The 25630-nt window shown below is 44.8% G+C and overlaps 1 protein-coding gene across 1 annotated transcript in view; it reads right to left on the bottom strand.

The window, feature by feature from the left end:
- The window catches only part of LOC109907104 (FYVE, RhoGEF and PH domain-containing protein 1), a 151343-nt gene extending 131029 nt beyond the window's left edge, over window positions 1–20314 (bottom strand). Inside the window, exon 1 of the mRNA XM_031804219.1 lies at window positions 18803–20314. Coding sequence (XP_031660079.1) covers window positions 18803–18983 — 181 coding nt within the window. The 5' untranslated portion in view covers window positions 18984–20314. The remainder of the gene's footprint in view (window positions 1–18802) is intronic.
- Between the last annotated feature and the right edge of the window lie 5316 nt (window positions 20315–25630).

Genomic DNA, 25630 nt, shown 5'->3' on the forward strand with positions numbered 1-25630 from the left:
GACCCAAATGTTATGCCAAAGCCAGGAGGCAGGAGAGACATCTGGGTAAAGAAGCTAGCACATACAGTAAGTATAGGGGACCAACTCTGACCCAAATGTTATGCCAAAGCCAGGAGGCAGGAGAGACATCTGGGTAAAGAAGCTAGCACATACAGTAAGTATAGGGGACCAACTCTGACCCAAATGTTATGCCAAAGCCAGGAGGCAGGAGAGACATCTGGGTAAAGAAGCTAGCACATACAGTAAGTATAGGGGACCAACTCTGACCCAAATGTTATGCCAAAGCCAGGAGGCAGGAGAGACATCTGGGTAAAGAAGCTAGCACATACAGTAAGTATAGGGGACCAACTCTGACCCAAATGTTATGCCAAAGCCAGGAGGCAGGAGAGACATCTGGGTAAAGAAGCTAGCACATACAGTAAGTATAGGGGACCAACTCTGACCCAAATGTTATGCCAAAGCCAGGAGGCAGGAGAGACATCTGGGTAAAGAAGCTAGCACATACAGTAAGTATAGGGGACCAACTCTGACCCAAATGTTATGCCAAAGCCAGGAGGCAGGAGAGACATCTGGGTAAAGAAGCTAGCACATACAGTAAGTATAGGGGACCAACTCTGACCCAAATGTTATGCCAAAGCCAGGAGGCAGGAGAGACATCTGGGTAAAGAAGCTAGCACATACAGTAAGTATAGGGGACCAACTCTGACCCAAATGTTATGCCAAAGCCAGGAGGCAGGAGAGACATCTGGGTAAAGAAGCTAGCACATACAGTAAGTATAGGGGACCAACTCTGACCCAAATGTTATGCCAAAGCCAGGAGGCAGGAGAGACATCTGGGTAAAGAAGCTAGCACATACAGTAAGTATAGGGGACCAACTCTGACCCAAATGTTATGCCAAAGCCAGGAGGCAGGAGAGACATCTGGGTAAAGAAGCTAGCACATACAGTAAGTATAGGGGACCAACTCTGACCCAAATGTTATGCCAAAGCCAGGAGGCAGGAGAGACATCTGGGTAAAGAAGCTAGCACATACAGTAAGTATAGGGGACCAACTCTGACCCAAATGTTATGCCAAAGCCAGGAGGCAGGAGAGACATCTGGGTAAAGAAGCTAGCACATACAGTAAGTATAGGGGACCAACTCTGACCCAAATGTTATGCCAAAGCCAGGAGGCAGGAGAGACATCTGGGTAAAGAAGCTAGCACATACAGTAAGTATAGGGGACCAACTCTGACCCAAATGTTATGCCAAAGCCAGGAGGCAGGAGAGACATCTGGGTAAAGAAGCTAGCACATACAGTAAGTATAGGGGACCAACTCTGACCCAAATGTTATGCCAAAGCCAGGAGGCAGGAGAGACATCTGGGTAAAGAAGCTAGCACATACAGTAAGTATAGGGGACCAACTCTGACCCAAATGTTATGCCAAAGCCAGGAGGCAGGAGAGACATCTGGGTAAAGAAGCTAGCACATACAGTAAGTATAGGGGACCAACTCTGACCCAAATGTTATGCCAAAGCCAGGAGGCAGGAGAGACATCTGGGTAAAGAAGCTAGCACATACAGTAAGTATAGGGGACCAACTCTGACCCAAATGTTATGCCAAAGCCAGGAGGCAGGAGAGACATCTGGGTAAAGAAGCTAGCACATACAGTAAGTATAGGGGACCAACTCTGACCCAAATGTTATGCCAAAGCCAGGAGGCAGGAGAGACATCTGGGTAAAGAAGCTAGCACATACAGTAAGTATAGGGGACCAACTCTGACCCAAATGTTATGCCAAAGCCAGGAGGCAGGAGAGACATCTGGGTAAAGAAGCTAGCACATACAGTAAGTATAGGGGACCAACTCTGACCCAAATGTTATGCCAAAGCCAGGAGGCAGGAGAGACATCTGGGTAAAGAAGCTAGCACATACAGTAAGTATAGGGGACCAACTCTGACCCAAATGTTATGCCAAAGCCAGGAGGCAGGAGAGACATCTGGGTAAAGAAGCTAGCACATACAGTAAGTATAGGGGACCAACTCTGACCCAAATGTTATGCCAAAGCCAGGAGGCAGGAGAGACATCTGGGTAAAGAAGCTAGCACATACAGTAAGTATAGGGGACCAACTCTGACCCAAATGTTATGCCAAAGCCAGGAGGCAGGAGAGACATCTGGGTAAAGAAGCTAGCACATACAGTAAGTATAGGGGACCAACTCTGACCCAAATGTTATGCCAAAGCCAGGAGGCAGGAGAGACATCTGGGTAAAGAAGCTAGCACATACAGTAAGTATAGGGGACCAACTCTGACCCAAATGTTATGCCAAAGCCAGGAGGCAGGAGAGACATCTGGGTAAAGAAGCTAGCACATACAGTAAGTATAGGGGACCAACTCTGACCCAAATGTTATGCCAAAGCCAGGAGGCAGGAGAGACATCTGGGTAAAGAAGCTAGCACATACAGTAAGTATAGGGGACCAACTCTGACCCAAATGTTATGCCAAAGCCAGGAGGCAGGAGAGACATCTGGGTAAAGAAGCTAGCACATACAGTAAGTATAGGGGACCAACTCTGACCCAAATGTTATGCCAAAGCCAGGAGGCAGGAGAGACATCTGGGTAAAGAAGCTAGCACATACAGTAAGTATAGGGGACCAACTCTGACCCAAATGTTATGCCAAAGCCAGGAGGCAGGAGAGACATCTGGGTAAAGAAGCTAGCACATACAGTAAGTATAGGGGACCAACTCTGACCCAAATGTTATGCCAAAGCCAGGAGGCAGGAGAGACATCTGGGTAAAGAAGCTAGCACATACAGTAAGTATAGGGGACCAACTCTGACCCAAATGTTATGCCAAAGCCAGGAGGCAGGAGAGACATCTGGGTAAAGAAGCTAGCACATACAGTAAGTATAGGGGACCAACTCTGACCCAAATGTTATGCCAAAGCCAGGAGGCAGGAGAGACATCTGGGTAAAGAAGCTAGCACATACAGTAAGTATAGGGGACCAACTCTGACCCAAATGTTATGCCAAAGCCAGGAGGCAGGAGAGACATCTGGGTAAAGAAGCTAGCACATACAGTAAGTATAGGGGACCAACTCTGACCCAAATGTTATGCCAAAGCCAGGAGGCAGGAGAGACATCTGGGTAAAGAAGCTAGCACATACAGTAAGTATAGGGGACCAACTCTGACCCAAATGTTATGCCAAAGCCAGGAGGCACAAAAGGAAGCTTGTAGAGAATAAAAAATATTCCAAAACATGCATTCTGTTCGCAACTAGGCACTAAAGCAATACTGCACAAAAAACAAAATGGGGCAACGCAATTCACTGTTTTTGTCCTGGATACAAAAGGTGTTTCTCAAAATGCTCCGAGCAAATTACAGCCCGGGAGGATCGGAGAATAAGTCCAAATCAAAAGTATTGAAAATGGAGGACACTTCTCTACTCCGTTTGTACATATTTTGAAGCCCCTCAACATCAACGCGTCAACAGAAAGTACGCAAAGGAATATGACGCAATCATGTTAAAAAAAATACACAAAATGTCTTGAAATCGATGGCGGACATTATTTGGGATGAAGTGAAAGAAGATACTCCGACTTCGGAATATAATTATAAATTATTATAATTAATTAATATAATGAGCCTATTCACATCTCATATGTTGCCTGACTACAATATTTTATATATAGAATATTTTATCTCGATGCGTTACAAAAATAAATGCTGTGTTAATTTTGTCATGGTTACCTGCCTACAATACCCACCGTAGTGTGCATAGGTCGTAATCCCATAATAAGTCAATAGAGCTAACTGGCTAGCTAGCCACAAAGAATTGGTAAGTTTAGTTAGCATGCCACGGAGAGATGACAGCTTATTGGCTAGTTACTACTGTTTTGCCTGTTTAACCAGTTAGCTGGCAAGCTAGATTACAACCATTCAATACTGTATATCTAGCTGATAATTAGGAAGTAAAACGTTTGCTTTGTGTACATATTGTTTAGTCTCTATTGATGTCATTGTCCTGGCTGGAAGAAGGGTCAGTGAATGGGGAGGTGCAGCGTGAGGTAATACAGTAGAGGGGAGTGCTGCTCAGCGTGAGGTAATACAGTAGAGGGGAGTGCTGCTCAGCGTGAGGTAATACAGTAGAGGGGAGTGCTGCTCAGCGTGAGGTAATACAGTAGAGGGGAGTGCTGCTCAGCGTGAGGTAATACAGTAGGGGGAGGTGCAGCGTGAGGTAATACAGTAGAGGGGAGGTGCAGCGTGAGGTAATACAGTAGGGGGAGGTGCAGCGTGAGGTAATACAGTAGGGGGAGGTGCAGCGTGAGGTAATACAGTAGAGGGGAGTGCTGCTCAGCGTGAGGTAATACAGTAGGGGGAGTGCTGCTCAGCGTGAGGTAATACAGTAGGGGGAGGTGCAGCGTGAGGTAATACAGTAGGGGGAGGTGCAGCGTGAGGTAATACAGTAGGGGGAGGTGCAGCGTGAGGTAATACAGTAGGGGGAGTGCTGCTCAGCGTGAGGTAATACAGTAGGGGGAGGTGCAGCGTGAGGTAATACAGTAGGGGGAGGTGCAGCGTGAGGTAATACAGTAGGGGGAGGTGCAGCGTGAGGTAATACAGTAGGGGGAGTGCTGCTCAGCGTGAGGTAATACAGTAGGGGGAGGTGCAGCGTGAGGTAATACAGTAGAGGGGAGTGCTGCTCAGCGTGAGGTAATACAGTAGGGGGAGGTGCAGCGTGAGGTAATACAGTAGAGGGGAGTGCTGCTCAGCGTGAGGTAATACAGTAGGGGGAGGTGCAGCGTGAGGGTAATACAGTAGGGGGAGGTGCAGCGTGAGGTAATACAGTAGAGGGAGGTGCAGCGTGAGGTAATACAGTAGAGGGGAGTGCAGCGTGAGGTAATAGAGTAGGGGGAGTGCTGCTCAGCGTGAGGTAATACAGTAGAGGGGAGTGCTGCTCAGCGTGAGGTAATACAGTAGGGGGGAGGTGCAAGCGTGAGGTAATACAGTAGAGGGGAGGTGCAGCGTGAGGTAATACAGTAGGGGGGAGGTGCAGCGTGAGGTAATACAGTAGAGGGGAGTGCTGCTCAGCGTGAGGTAATACAGTAGGGGGAGGTGCAGCGTGAGGTAATACAGTAGGGGGAGGTGCAGCGTGGAGGTAATACAGTAGGGGGAGGTGCAGCGTGAGGTAATACAGTAGAGGGAGGGTGCAGCGTGAGGTAATAGAGTAGGGGGAGTGCTGCTCAGCGTGAGGTAATACAGTAGAGGGGAGTGCTGCTCAGCGTGAGGTAATACAGTAGGGGGAGGTGCAGCGTGAGGTAATACAGTAGAGGGGAGTGCTGCTCAGCGTGAGGTAATACAGTAGGGGGAGGTGCAGCGTGAGGTAATACAGTAGGGGGAGTGCTGCTCAGCGTGAGGTAATACAGTAGGGGGAGGTGCAGCGTGAGGGTAATACAGTAGAGGGGAGGTGCAGCGTGAGGTAATACAGTAGAGGGGAGGTGCAGCGTGAGGTAATACAGTAGGGGGAGGTGCAGCGTGAGGTAATACAGTAGGGGGAGTGCTGCTCAGCGTGAGGTAATACAGTAGGGGGAGGTGCAGCGTGAGGTAATACAGTAGGGGGAGGTGCAGCGTGAGGTAATACAGTAGGGGGAGGTGCAGCGTGAGGTAATACAGTAGGGGGAGGTGCAGCGTGAGGTAATACAGTAGGGGGAGGTGCAGCGTGAGGTAATACAGTAGGGGGAGTGCTGCTCAGCGTGAGGTAATACAGTAGGGGGAGGTGCAGCGTGAGGTAATACAGTAGAGGGGGAGTGCTGCTCAGCGTGAGGTAATACAGTAGGGGGAGGTGCAGCGTGAGGTAATACAGTAGAGGGGAGTGCTGCTCAGCGTGAGGTAATACAGTAGGGGGAGTGCTGCTCAGCGTGAGGTAATACAGTAGGAGTAGTGATGCTCAGCGTGAGGTAATACAGTAGGGGGAGTGCTGCTCAGCGTGAGGTAATACAGTAGGGGGAGTGCTGCTCAGCATGAGGTAATACAGTAGGGGGAGTGCTGCTCAGCATGAGGTAATACAGTAGGGGGAGTGCTGCTCAGCGTGAGGTAATACAGTAGGGGGAGTGCTGCTCAGCGTGAGGTAATACAGTAGGGGGAGTGCTGCTCAGCGTGAGGTAATACAGTAGGGGGAGTGCTGCTCAGCGTGAGGTAATACAGTAGGGGGAGTGCTGCTCAGCGTGAGGTAATACAGTAGAGGGGAGTGCTGCTCAGCGTGAGGTAATACAGTAGGGGGAGTGCTGAGGTAATACAGTAGGGGGAGTGCTGCTCAGCATGAGGTAATACAGTAGGGGGAGTGCTGCTCAGCGTGAGGTAATACAGTAGGGGGAGTGCTGCTCAGCATGAGGTAATACAGTAGGGGGAGTGCTGCTCAGCGTGAGGTAATACAGTAGGGGGAGTGCTGCTCAGCGTGAGGTAATACAGTAGGGGTAGTGATGCTCAGCGTGAGGTAATACAGTAGGGGGAGGTGCAGCGTGAGGTAATACAGTAGGGGGAGTGCTGCTCAGCGTGAGGTAATACAGTAGGGGGAGTGATGCTCAGCATGAGGTAATACAGTAGAGGGGAGTGCTGCTCAGCATGAGGTAATACAGTAGGGGGAGGTGCAGCGTGAGGTAATACAGTAGGGGGAGTGCTGCTCAGCGTGAGGTAATACAGTAGGGGGAGTGCTGCTCAGCGTGAGGTAATACAGTAGGGGTAGTGCTGCTCAGCGTGAGGTAATACAGTAGGGGGAGGTGCAGCGTGAGGTAATACAGTAGGGGGAGTGCTGCTCAGCGTGAGGTAATACAGTAGGGGGAGTGCTGCTCAGCGTGAGGTAATACAGTAGGGGGAGTGCTGCTCAGCGTGAGGTAATACAGTAGGGGGAGTGCTGCTCAGCGTGAGGTAATACAGTAGGGGTAGTGCTGCTCAGCGTGAGGTAATACAGTAGGGGGAGGTGCAGCGTGAGGTAATACAGTAGGGGAGTGTTGCTCAGCGTGAGGTAATACAGTAGGGGGAGTGCTGCTCAGTGTGAGGTAATACAGTAGGGGTAGTGCTGCTCAGCGTGAGGTAATACAGTAGGGGTAGTGATGCTCAGCGTGAGGTAATACAGTAGGGGGAGTGCTGCTCAGCGTGAGGTAATACAGTAGGGGGAGGTGCAGCGTGAGGTAATACAGTAGGGGGAGTGCTGCTCAGCGTGAGGTAATACAGTAGGGGGAGTGATGCTCAGCATGAGGTAATACAGTAGAGGGGAGTGTTGCTCAGCGTGAGGTAATACAGTAGGGGGAGTGCTGCTCAGCGTGAGGTAATACAGTAGGAGTAGTGATGCTCAGCGTGAGGTAATACAGTAGGGGGAGTGCTGCTCAGCGTGAGGTAATACAGTAGGGGGAGTGCTGCTCAGCGTGAGGTAATACAGTAGGGGGAGTGCTGCTCAGCGTGAGGTAATACAGTAGGGGGAGTGCTGCTCAGCATGAGGTAATACAGTAGGGGGAGTGCTGCTCAGCGTGAGGTAATACAGTAGGGGGAGTGCTGAGGTAATACAGTAGGGGGAGTGCTGCTCAGCGTGAGGTAATACAGTAGGGGGAGTGCTGCTCAGCATGAGGTAATACAGTAGAGGGGAGTGTTGCTCAGCGTGAGGTAATACAGTAGGGGGAGTGTTGCTCAGCGTGAGGTAATACAGTAGGGGGAGTGCTGCTCAGCGTGAGGTAATACAGTAGGGGGAGTGCTGAGGTAATACAGTAGGGGGAGTGCTGCTCAGCATGAGGTAATACAGTAGGGGAGTGCTGCTCAGCGTGAGGTAATACAGTAGGGGGAGTGCTGCTCAGCGTGAGGTAATACAGTAGGGGAGTGCTGCTCAGCGTGAGGTAATACAGTAGGGGGAGTGCTGCTCAGCGTGAGGTAATACAGTAGGGGGAGGTGCAGCGTGAGGTAATACAGTAGGGGGAGTGCTGCTCAGCGTGAGGCGTGAGGTAATACAGTAGGGGGAGTGCTCTCTCTCTCTCTATCCTCTACCCTGGGCTAGGCACACACTGCAGCATCTCTGGAAGTTTCCCCTTTGAGGTACAGACGTATTTCCTGTTTCTCATTTGCTTCAGAAGGCGACTAGAATACTGTGGTTAAGCATCCTCTATGGCCTCAACTTTCACTAATAGACACACACACACACACGCGGGCGCGCATACGCAGGCACACACACACACACGCACACTCACAAACAAAGTGTATCCTATAATCCCTGATCTGAGAAGTCCTAGTACTCAGATCACCACAGCAGACCAGCAGCATGGATGGAAACAGCCACTGGTGTGTAACCTAATCTCTGTACCAGATGGCTTTTAGGTTGAGAATGGGAGGTGTTTATAAACTTCTTAAAGGGAATGTCTGACTGCCTCGGCACAGTTAACGGTATTATGTCTGCACAATTAAATGCACAGCCCATTATCAGCCTAAAATTGAGGTCATGTTACACATAAGGTTAAGCTTCAACTGATTGACGCTTACGTGTCAACTGGCCATTCTCCCAAAAAGCTTTGCAGCGGCAAAAGGAAAAGATGTGCGTCAATTTATAGGGATTATTCCAGCTGTTTCGAAGTTAGTTTGTGTTTATGACTGGTGAAGACACAGACCAGACAAACCAGAGATCTTCAACAATCCCAGGAGAACTTCCAATCCCGTGTGTTTTAACTGACCTCACTATGGAGACGATATGGCCTATGAATATATGAATATGAATTCTAATTAGTATAATAACAAAAATTCCCAGATATCTCCAGTTTAAACTAGAGATATCTGCGTCTCAATCCATCGCATCCGTTGATGTCGCCCTTCTCCATCTGCGGTGAAATGCGGCACAACCATGAGACGTCTTCTCACCTTAAACGTCTGTAGCCACCCGAATGGTTTGGCACCTCGATTATGACACCTCTGTGGGAAAGACGAGACTCTCTGGTGTTCTGTGCTTTTGTTCTACGACCCCTCACCCCACAAGCATCACAGGACTCATCTGAAGTTGGTACTGCTGATCTACCGACTTTCAAAAAATATATACAGTGGGGCAAAAAAGTATTTAGTCAGCCACCAATTGTGCAAGTTCTCCCACTTAAAAGATGAGAGAGGCCTGTAATTGTCATCATAGGTACACTTCAACAATGACAGACAAAACAGACAAAATCCAGAAAATCACATTGTAGGATTTTTTATGAATTTATTTGCAAATTATGGTGGAAAATAAGTATTTGGTCACCTACAAACAAGCAAGATTTCTGGCTCTCACAGACCTGTAACTTCTTTAAGAGGCTCCTCTGTCCTCCACCCGTTACCTGTATTAATGGCACCTGTTATAACTTGTTATCAGTATAAAAGACACCTGTCCACAACCTCAAACAGTCACACTCCAAACTCCACTATGGCCAAGACCAAAGAGCTGTCAAAGGACACCAGAAACAAAATTGTAGACCTGCACCAGGCTGGGAAGACTGAATCTGCAATAGGTAAGCAGCTTGGTTTGAAGAAATCAACTGCGGGAGCAATTATTAGGAAATGGAAGACATACAAGACCACTGATAATCTCCCTCGATCTGGGGCTCCACGCAAGATCTCACCCCGTGGGGTCAAAATGATCACAAGAGCGGTGAGTAAAAATCCCAGAACCACACGGGGGGACCTAGTGAATGACCTGCAGAGAGCTGGGACCAAAGTAACAAAGCCTACCATCAGTAACACACTACACCGCCAGGGACTCAAATCCTGCAGTGCCAGACGTGTCCCCCTGCTTAAGCCAGTACATGTCCAGGCCCGTCTGAATTTTGCTTGAGAGCATTTGGATGATCCAGAAGAAGATTGGGAGAATGTCATATGGTCAGATGAAACCAAAATATAACTTTTTGGTAAAAACTCAACTTGTCATGTTTGGAGAACAAAGAATGCTGAGTTGCATCCAAAGAACACCATACTTACTGTGAAGCATGGGGGTGGAAACATCATGCTTTGGGGCTGTTTTTCTGCAAATGGACCAGGACGACTGATCCGTGTAAAGGAAAGAATGAATGGGGCCATGTATCGTGAGATTTTGAGTGAAAACCTCCTTCCATCAGCAAGGGCATTGAAGATGAAACGTGGCTGGGTCTTTCAGCATGACAATGATCCCAAACACACCGCCCGGGCAAAGAAGGAGTGGCTTCATAAGAAGCATTTCAAGGTCCTGGAGTGGCCTAGCCAGTCTCCAGATCTCAGCCCCATAGAAAATCTTTGGAGGTAGTTGAAAGTCCGTGTTGCCCAGCAACAGCCCCAAAACATCACTGCTCTAGAGGAGATCTGCATGGAAGAATGGCCCAAAATACCAGCAACAGTGTGTGAAAACCTTGTGAAGACGTTTGACCTCTATCATTGCCAACAAAGGGTATATAACAAAGTATTGAGATAAACTTTTGTTATTGACCAAATACTTATTTTCCACCATCATTTGCAAATAAATTCATTAAAAATCCTACAATGTGATTTTCTGGATTTTTTTTCTCATTTTGTCTGTCATGGTTGAAGTGTACCTATGATGAAAATTACAGGCCTCTCTCATCTTTTTAAGTGGGAGAACTTGCACAATTGGTGGCTGACTAAATACTTTTTTGCCCCACTGTATATATAAATATACAGTTTCCTGATCTTTATTATATCTCAACAAAGTTATTTTAGATGTATTTTGGACTATTTGTTGTTACATGTAGTGAATATGTTATTCAATATGTTTCTATGGGCTAATAGCAGCAAGGTCAAACTCCATATTTCATCAAATAATTGTTGATATATATATATATATATGGTTTGATTCCTTAAGGAGTCTTAAAATTATAATAGCTAAGTAATCCTTGGGGTGACCATCGTAAAACAATTCCATATGTTAGTTTAGTACCGTCCGCCCCCCCCCCCCGGCTTAGACAGGGCTTAGACTCTAGAGTCAAGCCTTTAAAGATCGTTATCTTCAACAATCCCAGGAGATCTTCCAATCCCGTGTGTTTTAACTGACCTCGTTGTAGAGAGGAGATATGGCTGGTTATTAATCCTTTATAAGTTGTTATCGTCAATAATCCCCCAAAAGGACAATTTCCACTCTGATGTTTGTGGGACAGGATGTGAATCGGCCAGTTCTTCAGCATAGGGGATAGGACAGCGTTTCCCAAACCCCCAAGGGGTGCACATTTTTGTTTAGTTTTTTTGCCCTAGCACTACACAGCTGATTCAAATAATCAAAGCGTGATGATAAGTTTATTATTAGAATCAGCTGTGTAGTTTCTAGGACAAACAAACTAAACGGGAACCCAGGGGGGACCCCAGGACCGGGAGACGCTGGGATAGGATAGGCATTATCATGCAGTTTAAGTCGTCTCAGGATCCTGCACTTAACCAGATGTGCTGGTTACTAAGGCAGCTGAGCGCTTTGCTGAATCAGAGAGGTTATGCAGTGTAAAGTCTACTGAATCAGAGAGGTTATGCAGGGTAAACGTCTACTGAATCAGAGAGGTTATGTAGTGTAAAGTCTACTGAATCAGAGAGGTTATGCAGTGTAAAGTCTACTGAATCAGAGGTTATGCAGTGTAAAGTCTGCTGAATCAGAGAGGTTATGCAGTGTAAAGTCTACTGAATCAGAGGTTATGCAGTGTAAAGTCTGCTGAATCAGAGAGGTTATGCAGTGTAAAGTCTACTGAATCAGAGGTTATGCAGTGTAAAGTCTACTGAATCAGAGAGGTTATGCAGTGTAAAGTCTACTGAATCAGAAGTTATGCAGTGTAAAGTCTACTGAATCAGAGAGGTTATGCAGTGTAAAGTCTACTGAATCAGAAGTTATGCAGTGTAAAGTCTACTGAATCAGAGAGGTTATGCAGTGTAAAGTCTACTGAATCAGAGAGGTTATGCAGGGTAAACGTCTACTGAATCAGAGAGGTTATGTAGTGTAAAGTCTACTGAATCAGAGAGTTCATGCAGTGTAAAGTCTACTGAATCAGAGAGGTTATGTAGTGTAAAGTCTACTGAATCAGAGAGGTTATGCAGTGTAAAGTCTACTGAATCAGAGGTTATGCAGTGTAAAGTCTGCTGAATCAGAGAGGTTATGCAGTGTAAAGTCTACTGAATCAGAGGTTATGCTGTGTAAAGTCTACTGAATCAGAGAGGTTATGCAGTGTAAAGTCTACTGAATCAGAAGTTATGCAGTGTAAAGTCTACTGAATCAGAGAGGTTATGCAGTGTAAAGTCTACTGAATTAGAGAGGTTATGCAGTGCTCTGTGTGTTCTACAGCACCTCAAACCAGGTGGTAGTAACAATTAATTATTATTTAAAACACTTTTTTACTAACTCTAAAATTATGATTAATTTTTTTCTGAGTGACTCGTTCGTTTGACCTGCTAGTGATGGAGTCGCAATGAGTCCTACAGCTGGATTTAAATCACACTCCTCTGGTGACTACGGAGACGTGCTCCGACCAACAACCGTCTGGAATATATGTGCCCAAGCGAAACCCCTAGTACAGCCGGGACAACGATACTCGTATTACGAGTATTACGATACTCGTTAGTATCGTGGCAAGGATACAAAAACACAAAAAAAGCAGATTTAACTTTCTTTAGGGAAAACATCGCCAATGTTGGACACTACAGCTCACAATATTTGACATACAGCAGTTTTTTTAAAAGGAGACCAAAGAGTTTAGGCAACTTTCTGTTGTCATTTTTTCCATGGAACACATATTCTGATTCTGTTACCATCACAACAAAATTAATCAGGCTGCAGGCAACACAGAGAAGAAAAAAACATGTTTACAGCCGGTAGGCTGTCATTGTAAATAAGAATTTGTTCTTAACTAACATGCCTAGTTACATTTTTTAAAAGTTGCTCTTTATTAGAGTGTCTCCTAAATAACTGAAATGGGGAATGCAAGTAAGTATTTACACCTGTAGTGGACAAATCTGTTCCAACATGTTTACTGAGAGGATTGATAAGTATTTTGGGTATTTCAACTTGAAGTTTGTTCTAACAGGTGTCAGGTTTGTAGTGATGACAGGTGTCAGGTTTGTAGTGATGACAGGTGTCAGGTTTGTAGTGATGTCAGGTGTCAGGTTTGTAGTGATGTCAGGTGTCAGGTTTGTAATGATGACAGGTTTGTAGTGATGTCAGGTTTGTAGTGATGTCAGGTTTGTAGTGATGACAGGTGTCAGGTTTGTAGTGATGACAGGTTTGTAGTGATGTCAGGTTTGTAGTGATGACAGGTGTCAGGTTTGTAGTGATGACAGGTTTGTAGCGAAGACAGGTGTCAGGTTTGTAGTGATGTCAGGTGTCAGGTTTGTAGTGATGTCAGGTTTGTAATGATGACAGGTTTGTAGTGATGACAGGTGTAAGATTTGTAGTGATGACAGGTTTGTAGTGATGACAGGTTTGTAGTGATGACAGGTTTGTAGTGATGACAGGTTTGAAGGGATGACAGGTGTCAGGTTTGTAGTGATGACAGGTGTCAGGTTAGTAGTGATGTCAGGTTTGTAGTGATGACAGATGTCAGGGTTTGTAGAGTCTCCAAAGTGGGATGATGTTCACCTGAACTCCAAGCCCACACTCTGCCTGTGGAGACAACCAACTCTCTCGTCATGTAGATATCATGAATATGAGCACTTACAATGACCCTGACGCACAGCTAATAGTTCAACCAAGCATTGATAAACACAGCGAGGAGAATAGATTGAGGAATGGAGGGAACAAGACAGAAAATGTAACAACTTTAGGAGAGTAAATCTATAATCTGTGAAAGTCGTTAGGAGGTCCGGTCGGACCTGCTTTCGCAGATTATAGATTTACTCTCCTCAAGTTGTCACATTTTCTGTCTTGTTCCCTCCATTCCTTAAGATTTCAAAGGAATCAATCTATTCTCCTCGCTGCGTTTAAGGTTTGTGGTTATTTTGATCTCTGGCTCCCTCTTGAGTCATTTGTGTCTTATTTCATCAAACAGTGCGCTTAAAGCATCAGACAATGCTCAATGCATATAGTTGATTTTATTAAAACACATAGGGTGTGTCTATATATGGAAAAATACACATTTTAAAATTTCCTCCAATCGAAAGAACAGACAATTTTCGGTCGACCAAGATTTTTTTTTAGTCTGGGACAGACCAAGTCTCAATGATAACGTCAGGATGTATTCAACTCAATGTCAGCAAGATAATTTATTCAAATAAATAATAATGTCAATAAGATAATGTATTCGGCTCAATGATAATGTTGGTAGGATAATGTATTAAACTCAATGATAATGGCAGTAGGATACTGAATTCAAAGCAGCTCTAAATATGATTATTTCACAGCTCTCAGAGCCATGACCCTATAAAGCATGAATCCTTAATTGGTGAAACTGCCACGTCTGTTTGGGATATTACAACAACAAGTTACTTCAAACAACCAAAGACGTTTCCCCCCCCCTCGGACATCATTACACGCACGATATGTCAGCAGAATATACACATCATCAACCTCTCCTCCATTTTCAACAACCAAACACACACACACACAACAAAATAACAGTGGCGCTGTTTGTCCTAATGAGGAGTCCATCTTTAAGCTGCTGGGACTATGATTATACACACTGCAATCTGTGGTAGTATCAGAAATCATGATGGGTCTCCACACTCTACATTTTGATCCTAGTCACATAAGCTATGGCAACAGTGAGACAGATGGAGAGAATGGTGTGTGTGTGTGTGTGTGTGTGTGTGTGTGTGTGTGTGTGTGTGTGTGTGTGTGTGTGTGTGTGTGTGTGTGTGTGTGTGTGTGTGTGTGTGTGAGTGTGTGTGTGTGTGTGTGAAAGAGCGAGTGTGTGTGTTTGGTTGGGGGTTCACTTTATTTGGGCCAGAGCAGATGTTTAACACCAACAGCTATGGTTTTACACACACACACACACACACACACATACACACACACACACACTACACACTACACACACACACACTACACACACACACACACTACACACATACACACACACTACACACACACACACACACACACACACTACACACACACACACACACACACACTACACACACTACACACACACTACACACACACACACACAGGTTTCCCCATCTTAAGTGATCAGGATAAAACTGTTTTAGAACACCGAGAATGAAACGATTAGTGATTTAAGTAGAGGATCCTACTTCAACATCTACGGAGGATTAAACGGTAATAATAATATTATGAGAATGATTTCATGAGAAACGCAGGAGATATAGGGATCTTCCCAAATGGCATTCCTATTCCTTCTATAGTGCACTACATTGACCAGGGCCCATAGAGAACTATATAGGGAACAGCTGCCATTTGGGACAGTTATAATCCTCTATACTGGTCATGTGATCCATTTCCCCTTTTTCCTATAAAGTACTCTCAGCCTGTTTAGAAGAACAGAGGGGGGGGGGGTCAGGGATGAGTGTTTTTGATATAGATGGATGAGTGTTTTTGATGGAGAGACGGATGAGTGTTTTTGATATAGATGGATGAGTGTTTTTGATGGAGAGACGGATGAGTGTTTTTGATATAGATGGATGAGTGTTTTTGATGGACTGACAGATTAGTGTTTTTGATATAGATGGATGAGTGTTTTTGATGGACAGACGGATGAGTGTTTTTGATGGACAGACGGATGAGTGTTTTTGATGGACAGACGGATGAGTGTTTTTGATGGACAGATGGATGAGTGTTTTTGATGGACAGATGGACAGATGTTTCTGATGGACAGACAGAGGAGTATTTTTGATGGACAGACAGATTAGTGTTTTTGATGGACAGATGGATGAGTGTTTTTGATGAGTTTATATTCCACCTCATAGTGATCCATCTACAGTTTATATTCCACCTCATTGTGATCCATCTACAGTTTATATTCCACCTCATTGTGGTCCATCTACAATTTATATTCCACCTCATTGTGATCCATCTACAGTTTCTATTCCACCTCATAGTGATCCATATACAGTTTATATTCCACCTCATAGTGATCCATCCACCATCTACAGTTTATATTCCACCTCATAGTGATCCATCTACAGTTTCTATTCCACCTCATTGTGATCCATCTACAGTTTATATTCCACCTCATAGTGATCCATTCACCATCTACAGTTTATATTCCACCTCATAGTGATCCATCCACCTCTCTACAGTTTCTATTCCACCTCATAGTGATCCATCCACCATCTACAGTTTGTATTCCACCTCATAGTGATCCATCTACAGTTTATATTCCACCTCATAGTGATCCATCTACAGTTTCTATTCCACCTCATAGTGATCCATCTACAGTTTATATTCCACCCCATTGTGATCCATCTACAGTTTCTATTCCACCTCATTGTGATCCATTCACCATCTACAGTTTATATTCCATCTCATTGTGATCCATCTACAGTTTATATTCCACCTCATTGTGATCCATTCACCATCTACCGTTTCTATTCCACCTCATAGTGATTCATCTACAGTTTCTATTCCACCTCATAGTGATTCATCTACAGTTTCTATTCCACCTCATTGTGATTCATCTACAGTTTATATTCCACCTCATAGTGATCCATCTACAGTTTCTATTCCACCTCATAGTGATCCATCTACAGTTTATATTCCACCTCATAGTGATTCATCTACAGTTTCTATTCCACCTCATAGTGATTCATCTACAGTTTCTATTCCACCTCATAGTGATTCATCTACAGTTTCTATTCCACCTCATAGTGATCCATCTACAGTTTCTATTCCACCTCATAATGATCCATCTACAGTTTATATTCCACCTCATAATGATCCATCTACAGTTTCTATTCCACCTCATAATGATCCATCTACAGTTTCTATTCCACCTCATAATGATCCATCTACAGTTTCTATTCCACCTCATAATGATCCATCCACCATCTACAGTTTAACAAATAAATAAAACCCAAGGACATCAACAACAACAAAAACATGAGATTAACAGTTTTTAATGAAGCCAGAAATGCAGAAAACAAATAGATTTTTAATGGTAAAATTCGTTTTGGGGGAAAGGCTCAGTTAATCTGATCCTGTTCATCTAAATGCAGAATAACTAATCTCAGTGACTGACAGTACAGATATTATTTCATGGTGACTAACCAATCGCAGTGAAATTAGATTGTGTAGACCGAATCAGTTTCATACATTTCATTCAGGTGAACTTTGGAGATTGGCTTGATAGCGGTGTTGACGTTGTTGGTTTGGTAACAAGCTTGACATTGCACATCGTTCACTTTGGTAGCTAGCTATTTTCAGGTCAACTAAAGCTAAATGAAAGTATAAACCCCACCACCAGTGATATCTGTGAAGAAGTTATGAATGAGGTCCCAGGTGGAGGGTTCTCGTTTGAACAGTCCTTTGCACTTTGAAACCCACCCCACCATGACATATAGCAACACCCACCAAGTCAAATGGTGTAAAAAAAAGAGTGTGTCCCAACCTGGAAGAACCACCCAGCCAACCACTACTACCACCCAATGAGCACAATATTTGTTGTTGTTGAACATACGTTGAAATTATGTCTTTCCAACGTCTTGTGTTCACTGGGTAACCTATACACTACACATGTCTAAAGATGTCTTTCCAACGTCTTGTGTTCACTGGGTAACCTATACACTACGCATATCTAAAGATGTCTTTCCAACGTCTTGTGTTCACTGGGTAACCTATACACTACGCATATCAAAAGATGTCTTTCCAACGTCTTGTGTTCACTGGGTAGCCTATACGCTACACATGTCTAAAGATGTCTTTCCAACGTCTTGTGTTCACTGGGTAACCTATACACTACGCATATCTAAAGATGTCTTTCCAACGTCTTGTGTTCACTGGGTAACCTATACACTACGCATATCAAAAGATGTCTTTCCAACGTCTTGTGTTCACTGGGTAGCCTATACGCTACACATGTCTAAAGATGTCTTTCCAACGTCTTGTGTTCACTGGGTAACCTATACACTACGCATATCTAAAGATGTCTTTCCAACGTCTTGTGTTCACTGGGTAGCCTATACAAGACACATGTATACAAGACACATGTCTAAAGATGTCTTTCCAACGTCTTGTGTTCACTGGGTAGCCTATTTGCTGCACGTGCTGCTACTTCAGATCCCTCAGTTACTGTAACCTTTGTCACCGACCTAGAGGGAAATCAATGTACTTCAACATGAGTGCATTTTTTTCACCTTACCAAGTTATCTCATTATTTCCAACACTCAAGCAGGGAAACGAAGTGTTCTTGCATGAGTGAACATAGTCTGTCTGCCAAAACAATTCAGAGAATAACGAGGTTTACGAGGTATGAATGGCCTGTTATTAGAATGACAGCAGACTGTTGCTTATCATAATAGACTATCACAACAGGGATGATAGTGGTGTGTGTGTGTGTGTGTGTGTGTGTGTGTGTGTGTGTGTGTGTGTGTGTGTGTGTGTGTGTGTGTGTGTGTGTGTGTGTGTGTGTGTGTGTGTGTAGGAGTATGTCAATCAATAACTGATCGTTACCAATACCAATTTAGTAACTGGAGTACCCGCCCACTGGACGCACACACTGGTTGAATCAACGTTGTTTCCACGTTATTTCAATTAATTTACGTTGAACCAACGTGAAATAGAAGATGAATTGACGTATGTTGCCAGTGGGAGAAAACTGAACTGGAAAATGCTCTATCTTTATAAGAAAGTGCTTGACTTAACCTATAACCTATAGGCTAACCTACTATCTGTGTTAGCAAATAGGATGCTACTCACGTATCCCGCGCAGCGGTGGTTGTGGACTTGGCATGCCGCTGCTGATGTGGTAGGAGAAGCGCATTGTTTTGAACTGTCTGGAGAAGGAAACCGTACTGGTACTCCTACTGGCTGCTGTCTCCGGGACCATCGGCGGGCTGAAGCTCGTCACTAAAGCGCTCTTCGGCCGGTTCAACTGCATACCTGCCTGGTCACAGTTTACACAGGCATAGCATAGCCTACACAGGATACGATGCGGGTTATCTCACAAAAAAAAGTAAATCAGATTAGATTCCAGGGTTATTGAGTTAAATCCTTAAAAATCCGGATCTTCTGAGTGCGGGGTGTCATGTAGGGCGACCACCGGGCGCTCGAGCGAGCAGCCTGTCCCGGGAACTGGTGCGTTGATTCGAGTCGTTGTCCCGTGCCAGACCCCCAGTAGAATGAGTCTCCAATCTTTCAACCACCAAAATGCAGTCCTCCTGGGTGAGATGTACAGTACGAGTGGAAACCCGAACAAAATCTTTACCAACAACGGAAAAAAGCCATCAAATAGATATTGATTTTATTTGTCTTCACTCGAACCGATGTCAACATATTATTGATTTATTTCACGGCAAAATACAATGAAAATGAATTTAGGTTGCAATCCACAAGGATACCGATTATGGCAATTGTTGCAATAAAAATCAAATAAGGCCTCATTGAAGTTGGCCACATTGTTGCGTCCAATAACGGCTCGCTGCATCTCTCTCAAAATCAGACATTCTTGTGAGAAGAGGTCGGCTACAGAGTATCTTCTTTAAGACTGTATTCAAATAGGTTACCAGAAAACTAACGGCAAACTACAGCTGACATTTCGATAAAAGTCCCATGCCCATTCTGGAATAAACAAAAGTTTTCCTCCGTTCGACCCGCTCTTGAAAAAGAAACGTTAAAAAAAAAAGACAATGCGCAAAACCAAAAGTGATTAAAATATTATACACATGATAAAAGTCACTGCTCGTCTCAGCTCACATCGTTCCTTCTGTATCTGTCTGCCACATTTTTTCCTCCGTCCCGATTTCCACTGGAAACGCGAATCCAAAATATGCAACCTCAGCTTCTTCTTCAACTACATTCAATCCGCGTCATCAAAGTTCTTTATACTCGTCATTCCAACATTAATTGAATCCTTGGATGTATATTGGGTGCATCACTTTGTCATCAATTTCGCCTTTATGATCCCCCGCGGGCTAGTTCTTTTCCCCATTCTTTGAAACTTCCGACAACGCCATCAAACTGCAACTCCTTGAATTTGTGAACTTAACCCCCTCCTTCTCTTCTCTCCTCTCCTTCTGTCTTCCTCTCTCTCTTTCCCTGCTCCTGTGTGCGTTATTCTGTCGACATATGAAACCAGTCTCAACCCCCCTAATCCGCCATCTCTCTAAAGCAAAATGTTGAGATGATTCCTCGTTTTTTTCCCTTTTTTTCTCTCTCCAAAAGTCAACATTTGTTACTGGCTTCCGTTGTTTGACTACTAGTCCTAACTGTTTTGAATACATATAGCCTAATGAACAATAAATATAGTTTCAACAGAACCTAAAGGAGAATATGAAGAGGGGGTAGTGAGAGGAGAGGAGGGGTGACTGCCTGATCCAGTCTGACCCAGTTAGCAGTCACTTGGCCCAGTGGACAGGGTCAGTGTGCTGAGTTCCTCCACACTACTGACTGGACCTAGATCCGAATAGAACAGTAATTATTCACTAGTTTAAATTATAGTAAACGAAACGGAATAGAATAGAATATACACTCAGTGGCCAGATTATTAGGTACACCCATCTAGTACTGGGTCGGACAACCCTTTGCCCCCAGAACAGCCGGAATTCTCCGGGGAATGGAACCGTTGCTCAATTGGTATCAATGGACCTAACATGTGTCAGGAAAGCATTCTCCACACCGTTACACCACCAGCCTGGACCGTTGACACCAGGCAGGATGGGAAAACATTCTCCACACCGTTACACCACCAGCCTGGACCGTTGACACCAGGCAGGATGGAGCCATGGGCTCTGCCATCAGCATGAACGCAACAGGAACCGAGATTCGTCGGACCAGGTCATGTTTTTCCATTCCTCAAATTGTCCAGTGTCGGTGATGCCGTGCCCACTGGAGTCTCTTCTTCTTGTTTGTAGCTGGTAGGAGTGGAACCAGGTGTGGTCGTCTGCTTGCAATAGCCCATCCGTAACAAATAAAATGTTATTGGTCACACACACACATTTTTTTTGCAGATGTTATTGCGGGTGTAGCGAAATGCTTAGACCGATGACTTGTGCGTTACGAGACGCCGTTCTGCACCATTATGTGCCAGATTTTTTTTGCCCACCTGTTAGCTTGCACCATTTCTCCTTGGATCTGTCATCAACCAGCTGTTTCCTCCCACAGAACTGCCGCTGACTGGATGTTGTTTGTTTGTCGCACCGTTCTCAGTAAAAACCTAGACACTGTCGTGAGTGAAAAGGCCAGGAGGTCGTCCTTTTCCGAGGAACTGGAACCGGCTCGCCTGGCACCGATGATCATGCCACACTCAAAGTCACTCAGGTCACACGATTTGCCCATTCTAACGTCCAATCGAACAGTAACTGAATGCCTGTCTGCCTGCTTCATACACACTGTTAAAATAAAAAGACTCGTTGTGTTGTAAAACCAGGAACATTAGTGCACCTAAGCTGAGATCTGGTGTTTGGGTTCTGAAACACTGAATGGATTTCCAAACAGAATGGAAGTACTGAAACACTGAAAGCGGTTCTTCATTGTAAATCATTGTGTTTTTAAAACAACCTTTGTTTGTGTTTCAATGCAGCATCCAAACACAACATGTTTTGACAGACTATCTCTCATACAATTGTTTTTTATTCGTTATTTTACCAGGTAAATTGACTGAGTACACAGTCTCATTTGCAGCAACAACCTGGGGAATAGTTACAGGGGGGGAAAAAGGAGGGGGATGAATGAGCCAATTGTAAACTGGGGATTATTAGGTGACCATGATGGTTTGAGGAACAGATTGGGAATTTAGCCAGGACACCGGGGTTAACACCCCTACTCTTACGATAAGTACCATGGGATCTTTAATGACCTCAGAGAGTCAGGACACCCGTTCAACATCCCGTCTGAAATACGGCACCCTACACAGGGCAGTGTCCCCAATCACTGCACTGGGGAATTGGGATATTTTATTATTTTTAGACCAGAGGAAAGAGTGCCTCCTACTTGCCCTCCAACACCACTTCCAGCAGCATCTGGTCTCCCATCCAGGAACTGACCAGGACCAACCCTGTTTAGCTTCAGAAGCAAGCCAGCTGTGGGATGCAGGGTGGTATGCTGCTGACCAGGACCAACCCTGTTTAGCTTCAGAAGCAAGCCAGCTGTGGGATGCAGGGTGGTATGCTGGGTGGTATGCTGCTGGCAGCAATCAAATGGTTTTAAATTGCAAATGCTTATAGCATAAATATTGATTGATGATGATTTCAGTCAATATTTTGATGAACATTTTAAAGGAGCCACTGGGAATGAAATACCTTTTCCTAGGGTAGGCTTAGGCACTAATTATAAACTACAGTTACCAGGCTCATTATGAGATTATAAATAATGATACAATCAAAATGTTTAGGGCTATGTACATTGTAGCAGTGGTAACGTGAGGTAACGTGTATAAAGTGAGCCTTCATCACTGGTATTCATGTGAGTAGGTGGATGTGAGGCCAGGTCTCCTGCTTGTCAAATGACTGCCTTAATACACTCAGCCAGTCTTCGGGACTAGACTGTTGTGCTGATCCCGATTTTGTTACACTGAGCACATGTTTAGGCAGATTAGAAACAGGAGGAGATGGATTAGAAACAGGAGGAGACTGATTAGAAACAGGACGAGACTGATTAGAAACAGGAGGAGTCAGACTAGAAACAGAAGGAGACAGATTGCAAACAGGAGTAGACAGATTAGAAACAGGAGGAGACAGATTAGAAACAGGAGGAGACAGATTAGAAACAGGAGGAGACAGATTAGAAACAGGAGGAGACAGATTAGAAAAGGATTAGAAACAGGAGGAGACAGATTAGAAAAGGATTAGAAACAGGAGGAGAAAGATTAGAAAAGGATTAGAAACAGGAGGAGACAGATTAGAAAAGGATTAGAAACAGGAGGAGACAGATTAGAAACAGGAGGAGACAGATTAGAAAAGGATTAGAAACAGGAGGAGACCGATTAGAAAAGGATTAGAAACAGGAGGAGACAGATTAGAAAAGGATTAGAAACAGGAGGAGACAGATTAGAAACAGGAGGAGACAGACTTTTCTCCTACCATATGAATTGTGTTATAGTCTCCTACATTATTTGAACATTCCTACAAACGTCAAAGTGTTTTCTGTCCAATGCTACCAATTCTATGCATATCCTGGCTTCTGGGCCTGAGTCACAGGCAGTTTACTTTGGGTACGTCAGTCAGGGGGAAATTCTGAAAAAGGACCCTAGCCCTAAAATAGCCAATATGCTGTGATAATGTATTAGGCCTACTGCCCAAACCTCATTCCTACCAAACTGTAGGGTAAAAAAGGTTAAAAAAAAAAGGTAAAAATAAAAAAGAATTGGAGCAATAGATCTCAGCTTTCTTTTTGACTGAGAAAGTGATCTTGACTCAGAAAGGGTTGGTGACCCCTGGGCTACACTGTTATCGTAACCTGATCTAGTGCTGGACTACCACACCACATGTTATTGCATCCCACTTCTGACATTCATATTGTTATCTTGTTGCTAAATTTGCATAGCTTATTCATGTATTTTCTTTTTGCATATTGATATGTTTAATAATTGTATCCATATTGCAATTTCTTAATATTATAGCATTTGAGAATTTAATTATGGACTCATGTACTATCATTATTGCTTGTTGTTATCATTTTCTATCTCTGTCTCCCTGTAGAAAAACATACAGTACGTACTACATTACCCACCAGTTGGCCAATCCTAACCACAGTCAATCAGGACAAGAATGACATACTAATGCCAACTGAACTGTCAATCATATCATCGAAACCCAACTGTACTGTGATTTAATTCAGCTGAACCTTCCATGTCATCATCTGAATATAAAGACTCAGGTCAGGACATTAGTATAATGGACGGTTGGTGGATCGCATTGAGCCTTGGGCTGTGGTGCTACTGCTAACATTGAGCCTTGGGCTGTGGTGCTACTGCTAACATTGAGCCTTGGGCTGTGGTGCTACTGCTAACATTGAGCCTTGGGCTGTGGTGCTACTGCTAACATTGAGCCTTGGGCTGTGGTGCTACTGCTAACATTGAGCCTTGGGCTGTGGTGCTACTGCTAACATTACCCTTGGGCTGTGGTGCTACTGCTAACATTAGCCTTGGGCTGTGGTGCTACTGCTAACATTAGCCTTGGGCTGTGGTGCTACTGCTAACATTGAGCCTTGGGCTGTGGTGCTACTGCTAACATTAGCCTTGGGCTGTGGTGCTACTGCTAACATTGAGCCTTGGGCTGTGGTGCTACTGCTAACATTAGCCTTGGGCTGTGGTGCTACTGCTAACATTGAGCCTTGGGCTGTGGTGCTACTGCTAACATTAGCAGCCATTGCCTGTATTTTTTTTCTATGAATGAAGAAATAATGTCTAATTTCTTTAATATTGATAAACACCTTACAGATCTTTGAATTGTCTTCATCAATATCAACATGTTTAAGACCTCTTCATGTTTTGTCATTTGATCATTAGCAAATAACAACATGAATTGTTATCCTGGACAAACGTATGAATTAGTATTTTCACAACTTTATTTTCTCATGCCGATGAGGAGTTTACATTCACACCAGACACAAGGGGACCCATGTCATCCAAAAAGTGGACTCCAGTTTGCCCCAAAAAATCACCTGGAAACACCTCGATGGTCATCAAGACTCTTGGAGGAATGTTCTATAGACAGATGATTCAAAAGTGCAACTTCTTGGTCGACATGGGTCCCGTTATTGGTGAAAACCAAACACTGCATTCCACAGTAAGAACCTTACACCAATGGTCAAGCATGGTGGTGGTAGTGTGATGGTTTGGGGTCCAGCATGGTGGTGGTAGTGTCATGGTTTGGGGTCAGCATGATGGTGGTAGTGTGATGGTTTGGGGTCCAGCATGGTGGTGGTAGTGTGATGGTTTGGGGTCCAGCATGGTGGTGGTAGTGTGATGGTTTGGGGTCAGCATGGTGGTGGTAGTGTGATGGTTTCAGGTCAGCATGGTGGTGGTAGTGTGATGGTTTGGGGTCCAGCATGGTGGTGGTAGTGTGATGGTTTGGGGTCAGCATGGTGGTGGTAGTGTGATGGTTTGGGGTCCAGCATGGTGGTGGTAGTGTCATGGTTTGGGGTCAGCATGGTGGTGGTAGTGTGATGGTTTGGGGTCCAGCATGGTGGTGGTAGTGTGATGGTTTGGGGTCCAGCATGGTGGTGGTAGTGTGATGGTTTGGGGTCCAGCATGGTGGTGGTAGTGTGATGGTTTGGGGTCAGCATGGTGGTGGTAGTGTGATGGTTTCAGGTCAGCATGGTGGTGGTAGTGTGATGGTTTGGGGTCCAGCATGGTGGTGATGGTAGTGTGATGGTTTGGGGTCAGCATGGTGGTGATAGTGTGATGGTTTGGGGTCCAGCATGGTGGTGGTAGTGTCATGGTTTGGGGTCCAGCATGGTGGTGGTAGTGTGATGGTTTGGGGTCAGCATGGTGGTGGTAGTGTGATGGTTTGGGGTCCAGCATGGTGGTGGTAGTGTGCTGGTTTGGGGTCCAGCATGGTGGTGGTAGTGTGATGGTTTGGGGTCCAG

This window comes from Oncorhynchus kisutch, linkage group LG24 (genome assembly GCF_002021735.2).
Source record: "Oncorhynchus kisutch isolate 150728-3 linkage group LG24, Okis_V2, whole genome shotgun sequence".
Taxonomy (NCBI): Eukaryota; Metazoa; Chordata; class Actinopteri; order Salmoniformes; family Salmonidae; genus Oncorhynchus; species Oncorhynchus kisutch.